Here is a 25,089-nt window from a genome sequence, read left to right on the forward strand (position 1 = left end):
GGCGTGTCAGTTGTAAGTGGTTTGAAATGACTGCCATCAGGCTTTCTTTCTGGAGACTGTAGTGAAATAATGTGTTACTATTTCCATTGAATATATGACTTAAATAGCTCCACCTCACTCAAGTATTTTGTTTCTTGGTAGTTGCAGTGGGAGTTTTTCAGTTACTTGGGTCCTACTGGTGGTATATTTTAAGAGCTCTGCTCTTTTAAGCAATTACAAAAACGAGTAATTGGTTACAGCTCAGGGGAATGTTTCCTTCTCTTTAGCTCAGTTCCTGTCCTTTCAGTAGGGTGTGCTTATGCTCTGAAAGTTTTTCTAGCATCTTTTAAAACTACATCTTGTTTTACAGGAATTGTGGACATCCTCAATCCAGAAAACAAAGTCGATCTTAATAACCCCCAATATACAATTGTGGTGGAAATAATAAAAAACATCTGTTGCTTGAGTGTGGTGAGAGACTATGTGCTGTTCAGAAAATACAATCTACAGGAGGTGGTGAAGAGCAGTAAAGAAGACACACGACAAAACCCATCAAGTCTGACAGAAGAACAGAACTCGAGAGTAGTAAAATCAGAAACTGAAGAGGAGAAGAGCTCCCAAGAAGTTAAACAAGAGGACAAGAATCAAGGTGAAACAGAAGCTGAGCCCCAGGGGAATGATGCCCTGACAGTGTAGAAGATGTGGTAGAACGGAAAGACAAACACAACTGAAACCTATTAAAGTTGCCCTAGAATCTGAAAGGGTGTTTTAAAGAGGAGAGTGGGTTTTGTTTTGAAATCTTGTTTTTAAAATCCACATGTGTAAGAATTGCAGTGCTCCTTGCAGGTGGAGCTGACATTGCAGCAGATGTAAGGATGGTCACCTTTCTGGCGAAGCTTGTTGTCATTCTTCTACAGCTTTATTCTGCATTGCCTTTACCCAGCACAAAAAGCACGGTGTGTGCGCACACATGTAAATGTGGCCATCCTGACATACTGACCCTCTGCTACATCTGATGGCTGCAGAAACCAAAAGGCAGTGCAGGATCAGCTGAAGAGGAAGTAATGACAGAGATGAGATCTGAGAAAAACAGTTTGCAGAGGGTTTTTATGTGATCTGACAACGTGTGTGATTGCAGAACTCAGATACAATTTTCTGCATGAACAACAGAAAGTAAAACTGATAATTTCCTGTACAATGGAGGGTTCTGTGGATCAATACACAACTCGCCCTACAAGGGGATGCTGAATCTGGAAAATGAATGGGAAGAACTGCTATGACCAAAATACTTGAATGCTGTGGGACAAGTTAAGAGTCATAGATCTGACTGTTCTAGAACAGCAGAAGTACAGTGCAGGCATTGCAGATGGTTTTAGCAAAAACTACATGTGTGTTTACATTAGCTGTGTATACAGCAGGTAGTAGTTTATAGGAGATCCTGTAGTCACTGAACAGAATCCTTTTGAGTAATTTCCTGCAAATAGCCTTTTGCTGCTCTTCCCAAAGACTTAACACTTGAGGGGGTTATAAAGTCTTTTTTTGTTTGTATTTTTTTCCTTTGGTATCAAAATTTGCATTTAAATACTGCTTGAAAACTTCTCAGAACAAAGCATTCTATTATACCATGCTAGATAAGAGGAATCGAGTTTAATTTTTTTGTACTTTTTAGCATTATAGTATTAATTTTGTTTCATATTGAAAGTAAAGTTAGTGAGTATTTCCGTTGTCTGTTACAGCAACTCTTCTGATGTCCCAGTGACTTCTAAAAACTAACTAGAACCAGTGCAGCTATAACCTGCTTTCCAGAAGGGCTTTGCTTCCTGTAAAACTGTCTAGCTTTAGTATTTAATTTCTTGCATAAAAGTCTGTGGGTTGCTAATAGGAAAAGACTAATCTTGAAGAATGTTCACTTGTGACTTGTCTTGGTTTAGTGGAAAGGATGTGTTCAAGTCCCTCAACAGCATTTAATTTTAATTTTCCTCTTCTCTCAAAATTGTTTTGAAAGTTGGAAAATTAATAAGACTTTTTTTCTCAAATCCTGTCTCCCTTACCATCCATTTATTAAAGCTCTGCTTTCTTACCCCAGTCGGTGTTTTCTTTAAATTTTAAAGCTTTTTGTCTGTGGATGAAAACCAGCAATGTCTAGGTGACACATAGGAAAGAACCATTTGAGAGTAGACAAAGGCCAACAGTGAGTGTTTATTGGTGGCTGATGTCAATGGTGATTCTAGACAGCCTGCTGATCCTACTAAGGACAAGCACAGACTCATGGATAATTCCTGGCTTTCAGAAGACATGGCTGAGTAACAACCATCATCTGCCAAGCCTGTGTCTGACATTTAGATGCTGCCTGTGCTGCAGTCTTAAGATGTCTGTGTTCTGCTACTTCTGATGGTTCATAATTTGCACATACTGAACATTTGTTGTTAACACATTAATTCCTAAATCTTGAGGCTTTCAAGACATCAACATCAAACAGGGTGCTTAATTTTGATGCATTTAAGATCTATGGTAATTTCTGGGATCTACAATTTCCTTGTTAATATCCGAGTTAAAATACCTGGTCTAAAAGCATGAACACACTGCTCCTTCACCTGGTAACCACTTGATTCTGCCCACACCATAATTCTCAAAAGTGTTCAGCCTTACTAAGTAGACTTGATTTTTGTTAAGCAAGAACATAAGCATTTAAAAAACCCCACACAGTTGGAATTTTTAAACATTGTGCATTATTACACAATCACTGCTTAACAGGTGAAATATAATGCCATACTGGTGCTTACAGTTGTAATAAAAAAAAGCTCTGTGAATGAAATTGATAGAGATTGACTTCTTGAGCTTGCTTATCAAAACTAAATCTGTCCCTACTCCTTGTTCCTCAGTTCATTCTGTCTGATTTTCCCAGTGTTTGTATTTGGCAGCTGCTGGACAAATTCAATCTGATTCAAAAGAGGAAAAGTAAAAAAGCAGATTTTGTTTACACTTTTTGTTTTCTTCCGTAACAGCATGGGTCTCCATGCTACTTGACTTCAATAATAATTTGCTGACTTGGGGAATAACTTCAATGTTGTTTTGAGAGTGTCCTGAATATTTTCCATAATTGTCTTTAAAATAATACTTGTAATTTTTATTGCAAAACCCGTGTTGGGGCTTTTTCTGCAACTGAGCATAACCTTTTTTCTAGCCTACCCAGGATTAAAAAAGGTTTCTGGGATTTATTTTTCTTTTTAATACATTCATGTTTACTTGCCTTTCTAGGGTATTTGTGTGGTGCAGTGAGTTTCTTGACATGATCATTCACAGGCCAGTTTTTTGGATCTTGTGAAAGGAAGGTGACAAGTGCTTTTACCACCTGCAGAGGGAAAGTAAATAAAAAATTCAGCATTAATTAAACTAGAGCAACTTAACAAATGCGGCAATTAATTGAGAGTAAGTGTATCACACCTGTACAGTAGAGCAAAATCTGCTTTTGTGTAAGCAAATTTAAAATTAGGATGAAAGAGCATTTCTACCTTACATTAGTAAAGGTTCTAAGTAACACATGATAGAAGTTTAATATGCTGCTTCCAAATTTACAAGAGTTCTGTAAAGGACTGAAGTGCTTAGATGCTAGGGCCTTTTCTGTAAATATATGTTGTTAATATAATTCTTCAGACAGTGGGCCAATGTGTACATCACTTCTTACCAGAGCAACATTTATACTCGGGGTCATGTTTTTTAGGAAACTAAGGTTTATATTTTGATTAAAAAAAAAAAAAAAAGGAAGGAATATGGGATACACAAACTACTGCTCCCTTTGCTTTGGGTAAAGTGATGGACAAGTTTATGTAGCTATATTAAAAGTCTAATAAATTGAGTGGAAGTTGAGTGTTATGAATAGGACAGGTAGTGATAAATAAAAGCAAGGGGAAGACCTCTCATTCAGCAGCCTTCACTGCAGCCACACCATGTGTAAAGTAGCCTCTAATATCAGACCATGTTTGCAAGGCCATGAAATTTATACAAAAATAAAAGGAAACTAGCAACTGCCATTTTAGAAAGGAAAGGAAACGGGATTAAAATCCCCAAATAACCTCTACATGTTAGAAACCTACACTCTTCCATGTATGTGCTTCGAGCCATTTGGGATTAGATTAAGGGATTAGCCCTTTGTGTTAGATTAATACTCAGATTGGCTTAAAAAGCTTGAAAATAATTTCTTTTAAGAACAAGCCAATCTCACAGCTTCAGTGTTTTCCAGTACTGAAGTGCCTTTCTTAAGGGTCACAGCAACGTAATTAAAATATTAATTTACATGTAATTCAGCTCTTTTATAATTTCAATAGTGAAATACAGTAGGGGGGAGGTTTAAGTAATACCATCAACTCCTACCAATTGAAAGGAGCTAGTAACATCCTGTGCCTAAAAGAGTCATGCTGTAAAATCCTTCCTGTATTCTATTCCTGATCAAAGAACAATCACCTAGTGGTTATACCATCTTAAAACGGCTAATCCCATAAACCTAAGAGGTTTAGTTTTTTGGCCTGCCTGGAAAACAACATAAAATATGAGTAACTGTTTCTTGTGAGCATGGTGTTCTTACGTGTAAGGTTGCTCTTGGATCACACTGTGACATGGCATGTACAAACCCACATGTGCCCTGGAACCACAGACCACATACGCCCACAATCACTGCCCTTACCTAAGCAGTATCTGACATGTTTCACATGATGTCTGAGTGAGTCAAGTTCATCCAGTATCTGTTGAAGACAAAGGTGGCCAATATAAGGGAGTCTGCAAGTGGAAATTAAGAACGTGAGGGGGTTAGGGGGGTTGCTTTTGGTTTTTTGCTTGGTAAATTTGAGCTGAAACTCAAGAACTCAAAGAAATGCCTTTTGCCTTGCCTTTGCACTGGTGGCTAGGATAAGGAAGATCAGACGGTATCCTAACTCCTTATTTTAGCCCGGATTAACAGGTGAGTACTTTCTAAAATGGAGACATATACCATCTCAAGCAAGATCCTTGCTTCCTGGGTACAATTCAGCTGAGGAGACCAAACGAAGGGACACGTACAGTATTGTGGGAACCTCATCATCGCAATTTTATCACATGCAAAAACTCTTCTGTTTGCTTCTCATGTCAGAGCTGTAAAGGCATAAGTAGCTGAATACTTTACCTTCCACAGATAGAAAAACCCAGACCAAAGCTTCCATAGGAATGTTCAACCATTCTGGGAGAGCCTGTGGTGCCACTGGTAAAATAGATTATCATTGGATCTTGGCTTTTTGTCTTCACGTAGTTACGGTTGGAAGGGACAAACCTTAAAAAAAATGAAAGGTTATATGAAACAGTGAAACAGATTTGTTTTCTCTTTATTTTTGACCTCAGGCAATTATATGCTTTCTAGCTGGAAAGCAAAGCAACATCTATTTCAGAGCTTAAGGGTATGAAAGAGGAGAGATGCACCTGCAGAAACCTCGTGGCACAGCCTCTCCTGGGACTTGTATTTGCTTGCCAGTTAATAACTCAATTAGTTGTTCTGAAAGGTCATCAACAGCTTTACTACACAGCATGTTTGCTATTTTCCCAAGCTCTTGGTACAACAGCAGACGTGCTCATGTGTACTGCATAGTGGGTTTACAACAGAACCAGGAAATTTTGAGATAAATAATCACAGGCTATTTTGGTTCACTGGTGTTTTTCTGTTCCCATAATATATAGCCTTGGTCACAGAGTTCAACTACTTACATCTTCTAAAGTAAGAATAAAGAGTACACAGGCTGTGCTGTAGCATCACCGTGTGAGCTGCAAGTGCTACAGAAGGGTAACAAGAAATGTGAGATGTGACCTAGCAGGGATGATCTAAACCTGTGCTGCACCCATACCCACGCAACTGTGCTTGACTGTTATGGAAATATCTCACAGTCTGAACTCACTTGTCAGTCCAGGAAATCACTGATTATATTTAATCCTGAAACTATATAGGACACAACACTGGCTAAGGTTGGAAGTCTGAGCATCAACAAATATGAAAAAACGTTTTCACAAAGCAATATTGGACACATAGTTGCATACTTTGTGGCTTTCAGGGATAACAATACACACGCAAGAACAAACACAAGTCTGATTTTCCCTCTTTTATCGTTATTTGCAAAACACTTTCTCCCACATACATTCAAAGTTACAGGGGATATAAGCACCAGAACAAAGATTGGTGTCTTCTACTATCATTCAGAAGGCTGCCCAGCACCGCTTAAAACTCAGGGAACAGGATGCCAGAGGGCAGAAAAACAGTCCAGAACGAGCACGTTTCTGGTCAGGAGCTCAGCAGCAAAGCTAAGCTTTTCCCTACTCTTTAGTTTCTTCCTTTGGATATTCCCAGAGATCATCTTTGGTAGCTATTGAACAAACTCCCAATGACACAGTAAACAAAAATAACAATACTTAGTAGCTGGACACAGCTTCTTCCAAACTGTGTTCTTTCTGTGGCAAAACTGTGATTTTAAAAGCTACAGGAACATCAGTCCCAGTGCCCAACTAAAATAATTTCTCTTTTAGAGAAGCAGAGCTTCTCTAAAAAAGTCACCTGCATGACTCAGTAATTCCTTAAATCAGTCATGTGGGACAACCATATGCCACTGAATTTAAGCACAACTTGGACCTCAAAGGGAGCAACTAAGTGACTTCATTTGAAGGCCTGAAACACTGGCCAGTGAGGCAGAGCTAGGTCTCCTGCCCACACACTGAACACAAATGTTTTGATTCACCTGTTTGTTTCTTCATTTTTTTCCTGGTCAGGTTCAGGTTTTCTATCATTACAAAACTGCACTAAGATGTTGGTGAGTCAGACTGACCCAATGTGTAGACTAAGAAGTCTGTGACTGCAGCAGAGAGGAAACCTCCTGAGTGAGACCTTTCCTGCTGTAATGAGCAATTTTCACCACTTTCCAATTTCAGTTTTCAGGGCCCAGGGGAAAATCTAGCCAGATCTCTTTAAAGCCCAACATAGAACAGTACCAAACCCCAAGAACCTGTTCCAGGATTATATATTTAAGATTCCTTTAAAAACAATTACTTCCCAAGGTCGTAACTGGATTATGTTAAAAACCTTATTACTTACATAGAATAAACGGATTATGAGAACAATCTGATTACCTCACTGCAGACAAAGTGGATTACTTTGCCAAGAAGTACTTACATTTGAAATGTGACTGTGCTTAAAAAGAATCAGATTCTGAAATTGTGACCAGATTACATTTTTCAATGTTTTTATGATTGCACTTAAAAACTAATCCTATTTCTAGTTATTCTGCTCCAAAAACGGGATTACAATTAAAATATACAACATGCTTTCCCTCTGTTCAGATTGAATCTAGGAGAGAAAAATCTGTCTCCCAGAATGACACTCAGGAACAGAGAAGGGAAATTTAAAACCCTGCATCACAGTTGTTGGAACCCTGCGCAGAAACTGAGGGAAGCCAAAGACAGACAGTGAAGTCTTTTGTGAAGACTTTTACTGGGAGCTGGCACATCATTGCTTAGCCAGCTGGGGCTTATCCTGCAGCTCCTGATGAACTATTCGTGTTTAACTCTGCATGTGGATGTCCTAGGATTCTTTTCAACAATTCTAGATACTCAGCTAGTGGAGTTTGATTCCTACCTCTCCTGGAAAGACAGTGGTACTCTTCTCTGCACAGCCTGCTGCTGGTGAGATGTGAACATCACACTGAGATTCCCCCAAACCTGCCCTTTGAGCCCCATAATCTGTGACCAGTGCAAACTGTGGTAACTCTGTTACCACAGAGGAACCTGATGGGCTATTGATTGTTGCCAGCTGAGGCACTTGCTCACGCTGTAGTATTCAACTCCCTGTTACTGTAACATCCAAGCATTATCTTTCCCTGTTCAATTAGTCATTAAAAATGTCTATAAATACATTTAATATTTTATGACTGTATTTAATTTGTAAAATCTGATTCTTTTTAAAAAATAATTAGGATACCTTTATGCTCATAGACAGAATTTGATTAGGTGAAGGAATATTTTGTTTCCCCATACATAATCACAGTGAAATCTAATATAGGTTCATCTGTATTTTCAATCTAAGAAGACAACATCAGGTCCTATCAGAATAGGCCTATGATGTTCAGCTAAGTAATGTTTACTCATGTAGTTAGGATGGGGGTCAGATTTTCAATGTTACATTTCAGAACCTGATTAAAAGAGGTTCCAGGAGAGAAAAAACAAAATTCTACTATTCCAAAATATAACCTGATTATATTTCTAATCTGAATATTAGGTTTGATTAGAGGAGTTTTAATTTTATGGTGCACTGCCAGAAACTACATGTATATTCATAACTCAGTAATACTTGTCTTTCTTGGATATTTGTAAGATGCAGTAACTATTTTTCAGATGTTGGAGAATTAATTTTCCAGAATCAGGAGATGTAAATTCAGAAGACAGCAAAATAAAAGCTTTTGCCACCTGAAGGAGAAACCTAAAGTAAGGCAACACTCTGCAATCACTAACTTAAACAATGTTCAACAGAAAGATTAAGACAATGCAATTTTCTACAATCAGATTTCTTTCAAGCCAGTGGAAATGTAAGTTTCCAAGCCAGATGCTGGACAACTTTCTGTTTTTTATTGCTTGTTGAGCTCCACAAATGGGCCTTAAAACTACTCATAGTGAGCACAGTGGTCTTTCCCAGCAGACAGGCATTCTTCACCAGTGTCTGGGCAGCCACGTGATGTCCTCACAGCCTTCAAGAAGAGGGGTGGATATGGCAGGCCACATTTGCTTACTGGCCTTACTAAGAAGAACAGGTAGGGGGCATTGCTTCAAGGCACAGGATGTCATTGGGATTCAGAGAAGCCATTGCCAGAGTTTCCAACTGGCCTAAGTGCCCCTAACTTTTCTGAAATCTAAAGGAGTTTAGATGCCTCTTTGCCTCAAATATGTTTGAAAACATCAGTCTACATCTTTACAATGTTAATACAAGCCAAGATTTCCCCCACAGACACAGCTATTTCTCAGTACACACATATATTAGATGTTTTAGCTAGCTCCTAATATCAATGTGCTTACCTCTCCTCTGATGGGGTCTGGGCTACTGACATCACCAGTGAACTGAAAATAGTCACCCAAAATGTGTTTGATTCCTTACCACATATCTAGCATTAACAAGGGCCTTACTGGTTTGACCTGGGTGGCATGGTTGCTTTCTCCTGGAGGCAGAATGTTACCACCTGTCACTTAAAATGAAAGAAAGTTCACTCATGAGTAGTTAGGCAATATTGCTGCTAAACAGAGAACAGTCCTGCCCTGACCTTATCTTATTTCAGACTGAAATAACCAGAATGCTCTACACTGTCATCAAACTACCTGAACATTGTAAGGTGGAACTGCTTTTCCTAATGCTCCAGGTTTAACTCCTGAGTTGCAAGTACAACACCCTGTAAAAGAAAATTGAGTTTGTGGGGTTTGCTACTGTATACAAACGGATAATTTTGCAGCTAACTAACTGACCTACAAGAAGAAATAAAAAAAGTTCAAAAACTTGTTTTCTCATTGTGATTTTAAAGTCTACAACTTGTTTATTTAGTAGTGTAAATCAGCATAGCTGAGAGAAATCCATACAACAGCACTGACCTATATCACTGGAAGGTCCGACTCAGGGGAAAAATCCTCTGTTTCATTCAAGTGGTATTTTGGATTAAATCAACTGGTCTTGAAGTGCTTCTGATCCAGATTCACTTTACAGTAATTTGTGTCCATTTACTCCTCCAAAATGTGCTCTGGTTTATGTGAGCAAAGCAGCAAAAGGATGCTCTTCGCTGCCCTGTCATTAGTGTCAGCATTCTACTGATCTTTCTTCTATGGGGACATGCAGGTTCACAAAGTTGGATTTACGGAACTTGGGAGTTTCTCCTTATCTGAACCACTGAAGTGGCACCATGAAACAGTCTGGTCTGAGTTAAAAATTTTCTCCAGGCAACTTCCACCCTAGACATTTCTGATACTTCCACATGAGACTGCAAACATACTGATTCAATCTGGCAATAACATTCATAGATATCTAAAGCTGTCTTATTTTTCTGCTCTGCCATCATGGCAGGTTGGTTTGACTCCCCTACACTTGTGCAGTGTTGCAGACTCTCAAATTTGTAACTTCATATATGTCAGGGAAAAACACCAAGAAGCTGTAATAATAAGCAGCTTCTGATCTCTAGCTTTGCCACAGCTGATGGAAGCTCAGACACTGATGGGAAGTTCTGGTCTGCATGTTAAATTTAACACTTTAATGTGATGGCCAAACTTGGGAAAATACCCTTGTCTAACCTGTCTTTTCAATAGTCAGTCTTTCTCACACAGATATGCTTACATCCATTTCATTTATAAATTGTGTTCCTTTTTGTTCTTATAGAGGACTGAGATCAAGTATTAGCACAATAATTGGGTTTACATCAACAATCTGAAAAAATCTCATGAATAACTAAACCCAAACTCACCTAATGGCTGCTCTGTTTTTTGTTACAGCTTTATTCCAATTTCTTGCATTGTGGAAAAGGAGATGAAGTTGCAGATCACTTATAAAATGCTCCTGCTCAGTGGACTGGCTAAAATAGCACAGGCAAAGTCACAAAAGTCACCATCCAGCAAATCTGCAAGGATGAGTTCCAAATACACTCTGGAAATGCATCAAGGATTTCTAGACATAAAACTAAATATTAACTTTCTTACTAATGCAAGCAGAGCAACTTTGTGTGCCAAAATACATACTCACAAAATACATATACACACTATACATGCACACATATGGAATATTAAGCATGTACTAGGAATTTTACTTTCATTTACCTCAGAGGGATTCTTAAAGCAAAAGATGGGGTCTTATGTTTCATGCCTATTTCCAAATAGTCTTCAGTACAAATACATGTTGTTTGTATAGTCTTATACTATGCATAATAACATGCCTCATAGCTTAAAAACATGCTAAATACTCCCAACCTTGCATTAAGAATTCCACTCTTGGCTAGTGGCTGGAAGTCAAGAGACATGCCTTCAAAAGAATGGGACACCTACACGTGGTTCTCATCCTACCACTAAAAATGTGGGTTTTGAATCTTGCTGCAATAAAACTGCTAGTCCCTGACCTGCATTTTCAGGACTTGTGCGGCCTCTGTCCCAAACCAGAAAAAAACTGTATGACCCCTAAGGAGAAAACACCAAAGAGAAAACATGTTCCCTGCTTTTCTAGTGTCTCTGAGAATAACAAATTGAAGCTGGGCTGTAAAAGGGCTGGAGAGGAGGTCTCAAAGCAAAAGGCTAGTCTACTGAAAATAGTATTTTTCAGCCAGAATAATACAATGCAGTCGCATTTCAAACTTTGTGGCTCCAAAAGAAAACCATGTGCTACAGAGTTGCATTTTGCTTTCAACAGGTTGTAGCGGCCAGCCTGTCCCTCTGAAATCATTCTGCATGGATCAAAGGAATTGTATTGGCAATTCCCTGATGCGAGGGAGAGGAGGAGAATTAAACAAACCATCTGCCTTGAACAGAGTATCAGGGATCAGGGGTTGCTGTAGCATGGAGAAGAGCACGTGGCAGGAATAACTGACAGTCTGCTTGACTTTGATCCCAGCCTGTTCAAGCAAAAAACTGGGTATTAGAGCACAACAGAATCCCAATTTCTAAGGTCAGCTAAGGAAGGGATCATGGTAGGTGACAGTTCTAGCATTGAAGCCTGGAGCAAATTATTCCAATGAGCCACACTAGAATTTAGAGAGTCAGAAATCGTTACCCCAGTGAAATAAGTTGTAAAACTCTTGCCTTCAGAGTGATAGATTCAAACCTTTCTTTTTTTAAGGCTCTGAACTTTCCCAGTTCAGTCTTCAGTTGCTTGATTTTAGGTCCTTAAATTTAATTTCCAGGGGCTCTGAATTCCTCTTTGTTCACTTGTTCATAATTCCACTTTTTTTTTTTTAATTTTTTGTTCTTTTGTCTGCTTTTTGTTGTTTTTGAACACTTCTTCATTTGAAACCAAGGAGAAAGACATAGAAGATGTGGAGATCCTGGAAGGTTCAGGAGTACATGGCTTTTAAAGGAAACTGAACTGGGTTCAGAAAACTGCTTGAGGCAGGGACATGTGACATGCCCAAACAAGTGCTTTCAAGAAACTATTAGTTTTATAATAATGTAATCTAATGCTCTGAGAATCCTTAGGAATGAAACAGTGAAAAGTGTTCTGAAATCTCTGAAATACTAAGAAGCATTATGAAAAAATAAGCTCCCATCAAAATAAAAAGGAAATAAACTTAGTATTTATTGACACTTATTTTCATTTCAGCAGTTGCTAGGACAGAAATTGTTTCACTGACATAAGGAAAGTGTTTACTCTCAAGAAAGAAAATATTTTACTTTCTCAAAATCAGAATTTTCTGAATCTCACTTTACAGCTGCAGAGACAAAGAACTCCAGGCAGTGAAACACATCTGTAAAAGACATTATTTCCTGTGTAGAGATGCTATTGTTCTCCAGCAATTTCTTCCTTCTTAATGAACAGAAGAGGAATCCAAGGCTGGAGACGTTTTTGTCAAGTAATAAAATTTCCTGCAAGAAAATGAAATCTTCTTCAGCACAGCAAATTAAAAAAAGAACAACAGAGGATGAACAGCTAAGACCTGATGTAGGCTTAAAGTCTGGCCCACTATTGCATGTGCAACTGTAAGAAGTAAGACAGTGTACATTACAGTACACAGCTCTTCAGGAAGCTAAGAGATAAATTTTAAAGAGATGTGAGCATCCAAATCAGATCAAGGAAGTTTTTTCACTGGTTTCACCTCTAAGCAGCTGCAGAAATAGAGTGACCCTGTAGCAAGTGTCTACTATGGCAAAGAGCCATGGTCTGTTCTACAGATTGGGTCACCTGCCCAACAGCAAATTTCATTTTAAAGATCACCAGAAGTGGTACAGGAGTTTTGTCTATTCTGTATTAAGATCAGAACAGAGGACAAGCAACAAAGCTACTTCTGAATAACACACTGTTTGTGAATAAAGCATGGGAGAATGGGAGAAACTGGGACTGCTTGTATGAAGCTGGAAAAGCTTATAAAAGTCATACGGTGGTATCAATCAAGGAGTCTTTCCATCTTCAGTAAATGGCTGGAGGGCTGCATTCAGCTGAAGCACACTGCATTTAAACCAATCAAATCTATGCCTGCCTTTTCTGCAGCTTGGAGCTAGACAATGGGTGTCAGCAATACCTCTACCTGCTATCTAAAAGGGATGGGTCACCAGCCAAATTCTGGTGCACCTGTAGACATTCAGGACTAGAATGAAGTTGTATGGCTTGTTCCCTTTCTCAGCAGTGCTTCAGGAACTGAAACCATGGTACTGACATTAGAAGCTTTGCAAGCAGGTGCAAACACCAGATCTTGGTGTTATCTATCATTTTTGATGCTCAGGCATTTAACAAAAATAGATCAGAAGGATGGCAGTTACATCAGAGGAATTTATATAGTGTTAATGGAATGCAAGCAGTTCTGTTAAATTCCAGATAATGCTACATGCGTCCCCACTCTTTGTTTCTTAATTCATTCCTCTTGATCTTCCCAGTGACCGTCTTTGGCAGCTCTTGGACAAATTCCACCTACATAAAAAAAGACAGAAAACAATGTAGCATGTTCCACAGAGTTGATTTTCCAAGACTGACTCCCAGCATATGTGGAAAACTAAGAGGACTCTCATAAGTGAGAACTGCTATTTCCTTGGCTGCCTAGATGGCCAAGCACCTGTGTAGTTGCCTGCCAGCTGACCAAGCTGAGTACTGTAACAGAAGGATGAATACCTACAGGCTATCAGAGGTCAGAGATGAATGGCAAAAAGAAGAAAAAACAGATGTTATTGGCACAAAGTCTTTAATGGTCTTTAGCTTCTATGAGTTCTGCACAAACGACCGAGGGCACTGCCGTCAGCTCCCTTCCTGTAGTGCTGCAATGACTGAGAAACATGAGGTGTATCCTCCTGGGCTTTCCTCTTATTTATTAACTGTGAGGAGCAGTAGATAAAAACTTCAGCAGATTCAGTCAGGTACTACCCTAAAGTCACCAGAGAGCATTAGGTTGAAGATTAAATACAAAACAGAGAACTATGATTGTGAGCCTGTGCAGAATGTGCAGATCTAACCAGAATATATACAAAGCTGCTTAGAAAACTTTTGAGAGGTTTAAAAAAACCCTTTAAACAAATGCATGAAAAACAATGTAAACTGCTGTTATTTAGGAAAGATTTTCTGGAGCCAGTGCTCCAGCTGAAGCTTGACTTACTGTCTCTTTCAGGTGAATCATGAAAATCCAAACAGTAATTCTCCTGAGATTCATGGAAGGGTGATCTGGTTTAAAGTTTCTTCTCAGAAGCATTTACCTTTCTAGGGTATTTATATGGAGCAGTAGTTTTCTTGACATGTTCCTGCAAGTCACAGGCTAAGCTCTCCAGGTCACTGGAAGAAAAGGTTGGGGACAGGACCACAAATGCTTTCACAACCTGTAAGGTAAGATCAACAAAAGTGATCTGACACCATCCATTTTTAAGGACTGATATACAGGTTACCAGAGAGCAGTAGTGCTGTGAATCATGACCTGCAAAAGGGAAGAACAGAGAAACCAGCACAATGCAAGAGATGGCCATGTCCAGCTTCTGCTCAGGTATGTGCAGAAGGAAAAGTTGAGAGAACAGTTTTCCTGCCTTCATTACAAAGCAAAAGCATTTGCTCTACGCTCTCATCAGGGGTCAAGAAGGAGGAGTAATAAGAGGTGCTCCTGCAGAGCTCTCCCTCAAGCTGAGGTACATTTTGTTTCTCTCTGAAGTTCACACTGAGGACAGTAGGCCTGTATCATCCCACCACAGGACTGCTTTCTCCATACATGTAGCCCAAATCTAATGCTGAAGGAGTTGTAGTGTAATTTTGGCTACCCCAAAAGAGCCAGAAAAGTCAGTTTCAGTGTATAGACAAGTGCTTAATAACAAGGGGAATGTAACATCCCTGTAAGGCTCTCCACAGAGAAGATCTTACTGGGATGAAAAGAAAGTAAGAAGAGCAAAGGCACGTAAATAGGAAGGGATTTCACCTGTCACCCCAAGTAGGATTATCCACGATGACATGACTGCCTTAGAGCTGCACATTACTCAGTAAAGTAGGAAATGCTTTATATAGTTATATATTTAAACAAATATGTTGCTTCCCCCATGGCAGTTTCACATCATTACCTCTCCTCTGAGGGGATCCGGGCTGCTGACAACAGCTGTTTCTGCTACTGCTGGGTGCTCTATCAGGGCACTCTCTACTTCAAAAGGTCCAATGCGATATCTAGGTGAGGAAAGAAAAATCCAGGATTTGGTTTTATGAGCTGGAAAACCAGTACTGAATGCTTTTTTAATTTTTATACAGAAGAAGAAAATAAACAACCCACGAACCATGAAACAAGCCAACAATCAACTACAGAAACTTTAAGCAGAATGGTCAAGTTGGCTGAAGGTAGGAGCGTTTCTTTGTGGTCATGTGCTAGAGGACTGCTGGGACTATGGATATCTCTTCATCTCTCCCTCTTCCATGTGGCTCCCAAGCTGGAGCTCCATCCCACCCTGATAGCTGGGGTCCGCAGTATCAGCTGATGCCATGTTATGGTATCACATCATCCAACATTAAATTGATTCATTTCAACATGTTAAAAATAAAATGTTTCAATGCTATTAGAGTTTCATAGAATCACAGAATCATAGAATGGCTTGAGTTCGAAAGGACCTTAAAGATCATCTAGTTCCACCTTCCCTGCAGGTACACCTCCCACTAGATCAGGTTGCTCAGAGCACCATCCAGTGTGCCCCTGAACACTTTTAGGGATTGGACATCCACAACTTCCCTGGGCAAACTGTTCCACCACCCTCAGGTGGTACTGGAAGACAGCTATGAGGTCTCCCCAGAGCCTTCTCTTCTCCAGTCTGAACAACCCCATTTCTCTCAGCCTGTCTTCATAGAAGAGGTGCTCCAGCCCTCAGATCATCCTTGTGGTCCCTCTTCTGGACTTTCCCAAGCAGCTCCATGTCCTTCTTATGCTGGGGACTACAGAATTGGACACAATACTTCAGGTGGGGTCTCACAAGAGCCGAGTAAAGGGGGAAAATCACCTCCCTTGACCTACTGGCACTGCTTCTTTTGATGCAGTCCAGGACATGTCATTCAACTTTAGTCAAACAACAAACTAGATAAAAATCCCTCCTCTGCCAATGGAAGTCTTCATCCTTTGTTGAAACAGATGAGATGTTGCAGGGGAAATGGATACAGACATGCCACTGACATCACCAAGATGATATTGCAGGTCTATGAGAAGTTAATAATAAAAGCAACTGTTCCTAAGTCAAGAGGCCAATACATTCATCACAAGACTATCATGTCAGAAGCTCACATGCAAGATTACACAATGGCAGGAAAGAAGCATGCAAACTGACCCTGAAGAAATAATTATGTCATCATCTCTGCCAATAAACTGAAAGTATCCATCTTCATCCACAGTCCCTCTGTCTCCAGTGACATAAAAATCCCCACGTTCGCTTTCTGCAGTTTTCTTCGGGTTATCCTCAAAGGGGGTTACAAACAGCAGTTTAGATTTTGAGCACTCATTAGCTAGACACTATGCTATAACACATATAATGTTAAATGCACTTGAAACTAATTTTTCAGGCAAGGATGTTAAAAAACGGTACCAACATTGCTATAAAATACAATAAAACTGGTTTAAAAAAAAAAAAAAAACAAAAAAAAATTTGCTGCTTTAGGAAATAAACAACTCAATTTTTGAGCAAATTACTTCCTTCCCTTTTCTAACATCCACCAATCCAAACAAATTATTCTGGTAATAAATAATAAACAGGTGAAAAACATTCAGCCTTCTGGAGAGATTCTGCGGAGGCTGGTGATGAGGAATAAAAGAAAGTCCTTACTACATATTCAGAGAAGAAACCAAGTGGTCTTATAGGTTTGGTTCTGACAGCAATTTCCCCCTGTTGTCCGGGAGGCAGAATATTAGCATTTTTGTCTATGATCTAGAATGAAAACCAACATATGTTTTAGATGAATGGGAAAGAAAAAATCCAGATCTCAAACCAACCAAATAAAAAACCCCTATGAAGGAACCTAAGGAACAGCCAACAAACCTGAACATCATAAAGGGGAGCTGCCTTCCCCATTGATCCAGGTTTAACCTTCATTCCTTTAAAAACAGAGCAGATTATTCCCTGTAAAAATAAAAACAAAGTTTTGCAATAGAAAACAGCTACATTCACATTCAATTAATTAAATGTATTTTCTAGAATAACTAAAAGGAATTTAAGATTCATAGGATTCTGTATGTCAGTGCAAAATCAAGAAATTCCTTGAAAGAATCCTGTTCCATTATCTGTGAAGAATTCGTATCCTCTGCTAACCAGCCTTCTTCCCTAGATTCAAACTGCACTCTTGCCTGTCACTGTCATTTGAAATTTGCTTAGGACATTTATGGAAATAACAGAGCACATCTCCTCCCAACAATCATGCTTCTGGCAGGTTTTGTGAGGAGAGCCAAGAAAGGGTGTTCTTGCAGAGATTATCAGGGGAGGACATTACTGTAATATTCACAGAAATGTGGAGGAAAAAACAGGCTGAGTTCTTTGAAACAAATGTTAAAACACCATAAAGCAAAAAGGAATTACTAAGATTTCATGGAATATTGACCCTACAGATGTACCGTTTCAGTCTGGCCATACACTTCATGGATGTCCAGTCCAGTCTTGCTTTTCCAGTGCTCCATGACTTCTGGGTTGAGTGGCTCCCCTCCACTCATGCAGTGCTTCAGGTTCATGAATTTGTAGCTTCACAGGGTGTTAAAAAACAAGAGAGGCAATACTTCAAACTATTGGGCAAGACAAAGAGTGTGCAACTATAACCAAATAATACTGGAGAGCTGTTTACTGGGAGAGCTAGTCCCATGAAGTGGGGAAATCAGAAGATTCCTGATCCTTTGGCTCCTGATACAGCAAGGATATCAGCCTGTGCTCCATACTGTACATATGAGTAGCAGTAGTGAGAGCGAAACATGCATGAAAAATAAAGTAAAATTTTTGCTGAAGTCACCTGGGATTTAAAGCCATGCCTTTAACTAACCAGAGCAACTTGCTGAGCCAGGGCCTTGATTGCTGACTCTCTGCAACAGCCCAAGTGAGGAAGTGCAAGAGTGGAGGAAGGAATGGTGGCAGGCAGTGAGAACTGGAGCAGGGGATGATGAACAACTGTCACAAGTCACTCCCTCATAGTTATGTTGACACTGACTTTCCAGGATGACAGTCCCACCCAAGGCACAGATCAGTGGTAATTGAATATTATGATAAAGAATTTCACAGGCACTCAGTTTCATACCCTCAGGGATTTGCTCTCAAGTTCAGTAGCAAAAGCCTGAAATTTCTGAAGGAAAACAATCAAGTTCACATTTGATCATGAAAGTCAGCAAAACTCACAAATTTTGAATGACACCCTTTACACAAAGTATGTTTTAAACTAAATCACTACCCTATTTTGGGTCAAGCAACTAGGTCTGGGAAATCACCAAATTCTAGTTAGGGTAAATTAAACATTAGTAAATTACTTCTTGACGTACTTGGAGAGATCGTTTTGCACCAGCATGCGGAACAATGTTGGAGCACCAACCAGGGCATCAACGGGGAATCTGCAGAGAGTCTAGTGAGTTAAACAAGATGGACATGTGTAGCTCAGACAAAAAACTGCCTGGGGATGTACAGTAAAGTAAAGGCACCATAGGCTCTCTGGTGGGTAAGAAACCTTCTACAGTTGGTGTAATACGCAGAGTATATTTGATTAGACAAAATCTCATCCTAACATGCCTCCATGACACCCAGACCAGCTTGAAGCATGGCCAGAATAAGTCTATCTCTGCCTGCCTTATAGGGAGGTTTTCACTTTCATCTTGGCCAGAGTGGACACAGAAACACTTCCATTCCAGTCTGCATTAAAATCAGCTGTTATTACTTCCACAGTCACTAAACAAAAGGCAAGCAATTAGTGCTGTGTTGGATGACTTTCATTCACATAGCCTCTGCTATAAGCAAACTATATTAATAAACTCAGTTTTGGCTCCCTCTGTGTATATTAAAAATGCAAATGGGGACTTTACACAATGGATCCAGCATCTCAAACACAACTACAGATACAACCCTCTAAATCTGTGGATGCTGTTATTTTTTTGCACCCTTTCTGCAGATTAACACATCTCCATGAGTTTTTCCTTACATTTAGGATGGTTGTTGAATCAATTTGTGGTAGCCTATGTATAAAGATGCATGATCCAAAAACCCAGGGATCAAAAACAGATGCCAGTGAAGCTAATATCCATCCTGTGTCTGCTGTGCTCCATATCATGTCTGCTGGAGTCAAATCCAACCAGTATCTGATAGAGAAGAAAAAATGTGAACAAGAAGGTAACACATGACAAATATTTTTGTGTAAACCACTCCCCCAGATGATGTGGCTTCATTATCCCACATTCAACCAGCCTCGAACCTTTCATACCTTTCGCTTAAAAGTGGTCTGAAACCAAGACTACCCTGGGAATGTTCAGTCATCTTTGGAGAACCTGTGGTTCCACTGGTAAAGAAGATACACATTGGGTCTTGAATCCTTGTTTTGACACAGGAATGGTCAGCAGATTGGTTTCTTCAAAATAGAGAATACAATAGTGACTTCGATGGTTACTTACACAGGCTTCAGAATGCAATGAAGTATCCTATATTGCAGAACTCCTACCCTAAATAAGCTTCACAGAAGCTTTTCAGCAATTAGACTAAAATAGTGTGGATTTATGTTCCTCCAAAGACAGACTTCCCCTTAAGAACAGAACAGAAACTTCCCAGAACAAGACCACTGTTATTAAGAACTCAGGTGTGGATCAGCAATCAAGCAGGCATGAGGACCACCTTAATGTTGGCGTTTGATGAGTATTTGTAGTCAACGAACACTTCTAAATGAGCTCCTGTGGAGAACAAGTCTGCTTTCTGCATCATGACTAGTAGTGTCACTAACTCATACTCACTTGTACAGGTCAGTGAAGTTCAGCCATCCCTCCCTACTGCCTTTGGACACGATTAGCTTGTTTTTCAGAATTGGACACTCAGATGCCACGGAGTCCACGGCAGGAGCCAGCGTGTCATCGGTAACGATGCACGTGGCCTTTGATGCCTGGAGTCGATACAAGATGTCTTTGGCTGATAACTGGGATACTCCTGGAATTAAGACAATTCCTGGAAGAGCAATAAAGTTAGTTTGGAATGGCATTTTTTACATCTGATTCTTTTCTAAGAATCTAAACTATTAACTATTCCCAAACTGACCTCTGAGATCAATTTGCCCTGGCATTCTCAAGCTGAATCGTTATAGGGGAGTAATGCAGCTGCCTGTGCTGCTCTTCTGTAAGGAATGAAATGTGGACCTGTCAGGTGACTTCCATGGCTCTTTCCTGCCTTCTGTCATCTCCACACCTGCTCCATAGGCCACCTAGTACAAATCCTTTAGGACTGCCTGCATAATTGGTAGCTAGACCATTCACTAGATTATTACATTTCTTTATAAACTCTTGACCCTTTCAGCCAATTTGCATTAACCAGTTTTCCCAGTCTCATATGCTCACTGACCTGTTCTCATGCAAGCCACATTCACCAGCCACCACTCTGGGACTCGTGGCAGGACCACAACAACTCTTTCACCCTTCTGCAATCCACATACTTTAGTCAGCACATTGGCCACTTTCCGAGACAGGAACCCCAGCTCCTCAAAGCTCCACTTCAGTTCTTCTCCTTTTCCATTTATCCACCAAAAGGCAGGGTTTGGTGGTCTCTTTCCAGCCTACAAAACACAGGAATTCAAAACAAAAACATTTTCTTCTGAAAGACCGTGAAATTATAATACACAAATACCTGCAAATTATGAAAGATCTGAGTACTTCACAACCGGCATATAAACCAGTATTTTTCCCTTGTCCCTAATGGGTTGAGATTTGCTATGGATCAAGCTCAGCTATTCCAAATAAATTCTCATTTTGTGAACCTGAAATGTTTACCAGCCCAATTGTCTTCAGACTCAAGTCCTAGTCTGGATCCTACTTCTGTTAGGAGTGCTCAGCATTAATGCTCCTACAAAATAACAGATAACGTGAAATACTTCACATAATACTCCTGATATTCTGGATGGAGTTGTGGAATACTATTACAAAGAAGAAGCACATGCAGAGGACAAAATAAAACGATAGGAGAAAACAGTATCCCAGGATTCTTTCTTGTCTGATTGCTCAGGAAGAGGGGAGTTCAGCTGTATCTAACTATGGATCATCTGAGCAAATGCAGACTCCACTTTGGAGCAGGGCAATTAAACATCTGTGGGAAAATTTTCCCAGGCATGCAATCTTGTTATTTTACCCATATTTTTATGATATCAATATCTAATATTATAGTATGCCGAAGGAATTAGCACAGCCATTCTGAGATTAAAGTCAAAAGGGCCTTAACATTGCTCGTTCTACCTACATAGGGAGTACAAAGGGTCAAAGACACTTTAAAAATGAAGAAAGAAACAATGAGATTTTGTATAATGTCATACTGCAAATTGGTTTTGGCAACTGATTTTTGTGACAAAACCCCCCAACTTCTTTCAAATTAAATTTCAAATTAAAATATCTCATTTGCACAACAAAAGATCATCTACCTTTTCAATCTCAGACCATTTGTCCAGAACATCCCTTGCAAAGTTGAAGTACTTTGGTATTTCCTGTTCACCCTGCCTGACAGCCTGGTACTGTGAGTATACATCAGAGGCAAGCAGCCTGGGGTGTCCATGGAAAGTCCTACTAGGAGGCTTCAGAGTCCACAAGGATTTTAGAGTCTGTAATTTAAACAATTTCATGGCAAAAGATGATGTATGTAGATGCTGTAGACTACCCAAGAAAACTAGCAGAACTGTTGCTATGAATTCTGAAACAAAAAGGAAAAAAAAAAAAGTAAAAAAAGTATCTTGAGATTATCCAAAGACAATTCAGTTATGAATTCAAGTCACTTATGGTAGTCACAACCAAACTGATGTTTTTAACAGTTTCTGTTTCTTATATTTTTTATCACCAGCTTTTTAAGGAGTTAATGTACTGTACTGATCTGGCATCTTGTCTGTAGCTCAGCTGATCCTTACAGATCCTTGATGTATTCCTTGGGGCTGCTAATTGCCCACAATTCTCCTTTGGCAAACACAACATCAGATGTTACTGTGTGCATTATAAGAAGGTTACTGGTTCTTACACCAAAGCATTCAGTAGCTGATTCTCTATTCCTTTTCCTTCACATGGAGCTGAAGGATGTTTCCAGACTGTTTCCATCATGATTCTCACTGCTTTAGCTTGAACAGTTACTGACATATCCATTCACCACACATATCCCAAGAACCTTTACTTCAGTAATCCCTTAAGTGTGTCCTCAAATTTGACTTAGACGCTTCTACATTTGCTCTTTGTAAATGCTCTCTTCCATCTGTAATCACCATAATGATCCTAAAAGCTCTTCAGTCAAATTATTTTCTTCCTTTCCATTGGCACTCTTCTTCTTTTTCTTTCTCTCTTTTAATATTACAATAATTATTAAGTAGTTCAGAAGGTTTCTTCAGAACTGGGCTCAACTGTCAAATTTTACTGCTATTTAGAGGCTTCTTGTAAGTGCACATGAGGACTAACATGGGAAAAAGAAATTGGCCCACAATAAGAGCAGAAGCCAGTGAAGACCTGGAGGCCTATGATGTTTCCAAAACCTGGGTCCATCTATTGATTTTCCTTTTTCAACCATTAAACACAAGTTACTAAACTCAATACAAGGTTAGGTGAGTGTTGAAATACAGGTTAATTTTCTGTTCTTACAAATAACGAAGCTATCCATAAACCAGAAAAAAACTAGAGGCAAACTGTTGATTAAATTATTTTCCATGTGGAATTGCCGTGGCCAGAATGAAGTTGCAAAATTTTGCCCTTTGTCCCAGGTTTTAAAGTTCCTTTTCTGTTCATTTACCTCTTGTCCCATGTCTTCAACCATAACCACGCATCATTTTTTCAGTGATGACCAGTGATACGACAAGGAGTAATGGATACAAATTGGAGCATAGGAGGTTTAAGATGAATATCAGAAAATTTTTTTTTACTGTGAGAGGGACAGAGCACTGGAACAGGCTGCCCAGAGAGGTTGTGGAGTCTTCTTCACTGGAGACATTCAAAACCCGCCTGGACGCCTTCCTGTGTGATGTACTCTAGGTGACCCTGCTCTGGCAGGGGGGTTGGACTAGATGATCTTTCGAGGTCCCTTCCAACCCCTAGGATTCTAGGATTCTATGATTCTATGATCCCTACATCTCTGATGCATGGATCTCAGTTTAGGTGAAATTAAATCCTCCATGAAAAGTAACTTATTTAACAGTGGAATTATTTCCTTTTTCCTTAGCAGGAGCTTTTATAGTAATATTTAACCTGCCTATCAGGCGAATAAACTCAAATACTTTGAAACTGCACAACTTAATCTTTTCTGTGGTATCTGACAACATAAAAAATCTGGATGCAGATTTTCTCCCCAGAACACTTTGTGAAGACCAGCAGTAATTCACTGTGTTCTCCATGCTACATGGAGATTGTGGTAGAGAAATACTGAGCAGCTGTAAATAATCCTAGAGGATAACATCTGCTCCTGAGAAAGTATCATAGGACATGGATGTAAAATTAAGTGTTACTATGTCTCTAAGTGCCACCCACTTCAGAATCAGGATTATAGAGCAGAAAGTTAGATGGTACTTACATTTTATATCAAAACTCTATTAACATGACCTGGTGGAAAAAAAAAATAAATCTAAAATGGTTTTATGGGTGAAAAATGATCTTGTAAATATTTCCTAAATATGTCCATAGAAAATAGATGTTAATAAAGAGTTTTTATGTCATATTCTGGGATACACGTTCACTCTTATTGTATTTTCCTACTTAAGGAAACAACTGTTAGTACAAATAAAGATTTTTGTTAAATCTAACCTCTCCTTGAGGTTGTGACCATCAGTTAATGCTAAAAACCAATCAATTCACTTTCATTCCTGTAACAGGAAAGCCTAATAATTTTGATTATTTTTTTAAATAACAAAGATATTTCTCATTTTTTAGTGTGCTCTAATCCTGTGTTTTAGTTATAATCTACAGATTTCAAAGCATTGCAGTGACAACATCTACTCAATAGCCTGTAAAGAAAAGAGGAGAAAGCATATTTGGGATTAGCATTCAAGACTGCAAATGGTACTCAAAACTGACAAGATGAAAAACATTTTAAATCCAGGGTTACCTAGTGGTCTACAAAAATGTCTGCAAAGTTTTGCTGTAAGAGTCTTCAAGAGTTTTTAGCACTTTTCACCTGCAAACTCAGAAATGAAAACAAAGACAATTGAGAAAAAGACCCAGTAACGGCAAAGTCCTCTGAACTGCTGCAAAAAACAGAAATTATTTCCCTGATTTAGTACCATCTGCTTCTTCTCAATGATCAGCAACACCAGGAATTCAGACAAACAACATTTTTCTGACCTGCTTGCTGTGGACAGTGTGGATTGAGAGCTGGCTGGGGTAGATCCTCTTCCTTCAGCTTTCAGGACGTTTCCCAAATGAAGCACTGTAAACATTAGCTTTTAGCTGGAGATGTGAAACCTGGATGCTCTGTCAAAAAGGATTTGGAGTGAAACCCCTTCTACTTTATCATTTGCTTCTTTTGAAGTAATGAGAACAGAACATAGCACAAAACAGACCAAGCAGCCCAATTCTTTCTCTGGAGTAACCTTTTCTTTGTAATCATTTATGCCATTAATTATGCATAATTTATTTGCACCTTAACCTAAAGCACTTTGTATCTTCTCTTTTCTCGCACTTTAACCATCTAAGTAGATCACAGATTCATCAAGATGATGATAAATAGTTAAAGAATATGCCTTTATCCTCCTATGCAGAATTTGGAAATGTTATAGTGCTAGTTTTTTAA

The 25,089-nt window shown here is 39.2% G+C and overlaps 2 protein-coding genes across 7 annotated transcripts in view; one reads left to right on the forward strand and one right to left on the reverse strand.

Annotated features, from left to right (window-relative positions):
- THUMPD1 (THUMP domain containing 1) overlaps window positions 1-2,064 on the forward strand; it is a 3,674-nt gene extending 1,610 nt beyond the window's left edge. Inside the window, exon 4 of the mRNA XM_051632688.1 lies at window positions 350-2,064. Coding sequence (XP_051488648.1) covers window positions 350-675 — 326 coding nt within the window. The 3' untranslated portion in view covers window positions 676-2,064. The remainder of the gene's footprint in view (window positions 1-349) is intronic.
- The window catches only part of LOC127390745 (acyl-coenzyme A synthetase ACSM4, mitochondrial-like), a 25,926-nt gene extending 919 nt beyond the window's left edge, over window positions 1-25,007 (reverse strand). Inside the window, exons 1-18 of one of the 6 annotated variants that reach the window (XM_051632668.1) lie at window positions 24,642-25,007; window positions 23,875-23,903; window positions 21,761-22,026; window positions 20,695-20,905; window positions 20,097-20,304; window positions 19,577-19,720; window positions 19,298-19,454; window positions 18,648-18,727; window positions 17,742-17,865; window positions 17,173-17,253; window positions 16,960-17,061; window positions 16,468-16,595; window positions 15,229-15,328; window positions 14,386-14,505; window positions 13,542-13,612; window positions 5,135-5,278; window positions 4,661-4,752; window positions 3,230-3,331 (exon numbers count right to left, since the gene is read on the reverse strand). In XM_051632668.1, the coding sequence (XP_051488628.1) occupies window positions 3,273-3,331; window positions 4,661-4,752; window positions 5,135-5,278; window positions 13,542-13,612; window positions 14,386-14,505; window positions 15,229-15,328; window positions 16,468-16,595; window positions 16,960-17,061; window positions 17,173-17,253; window positions 17,742-17,865; window positions 18,648-18,727; window positions 19,298-19,454; window positions 19,577-19,720; window positions 20,097-20,304; window positions 20,695-20,905; window positions 21,761-21,958 (2,019 nt within the window). In that variant the 5' untranslated portion in view covers window positions 21,959-22,026; window positions 23,875-23,903; window positions 24,642-25,007 and the 3' untranslated portion in view covers window positions 3,230-3,272. Of the gene's footprint in view, window positions 1-3,229; window positions 3,332-4,660; window positions 4,753-5,134; window positions 5,279-13,454; window positions 13,613-14,288; window positions 14,506-15,228; window positions 15,329-16,467; window positions 16,596-16,959; window positions 17,062-17,172; window positions 17,254-17,741; window positions 17,866-18,647; window positions 18,728-19,297; window positions 19,455-19,576; window positions 19,721-20,096; window positions 20,305-20,694; window positions 20,906-21,760 lie in introns of those variants that run through there. The other 5 variants (XM_051632667.1, XM_051632669.1, XM_051632665.1 and 2 more) reach the window with 5 other exon arrangements.
- Window positions 25,008-25,089: the final 82 nt, after the last annotated feature.

This window comes from Apus apus, chromosome 14 (assembly GCF_020740795.1).
Source record: "Apus apus isolate bApuApu2 chromosome 14, bApuApu2.pri.cur, whole genome shotgun sequence".
NCBI classification, from domain to species: domain Eukaryota; kingdom Metazoa; phylum Chordata; class Aves; order Apodiformes; family Apodidae; genus Apus; species Apus apus.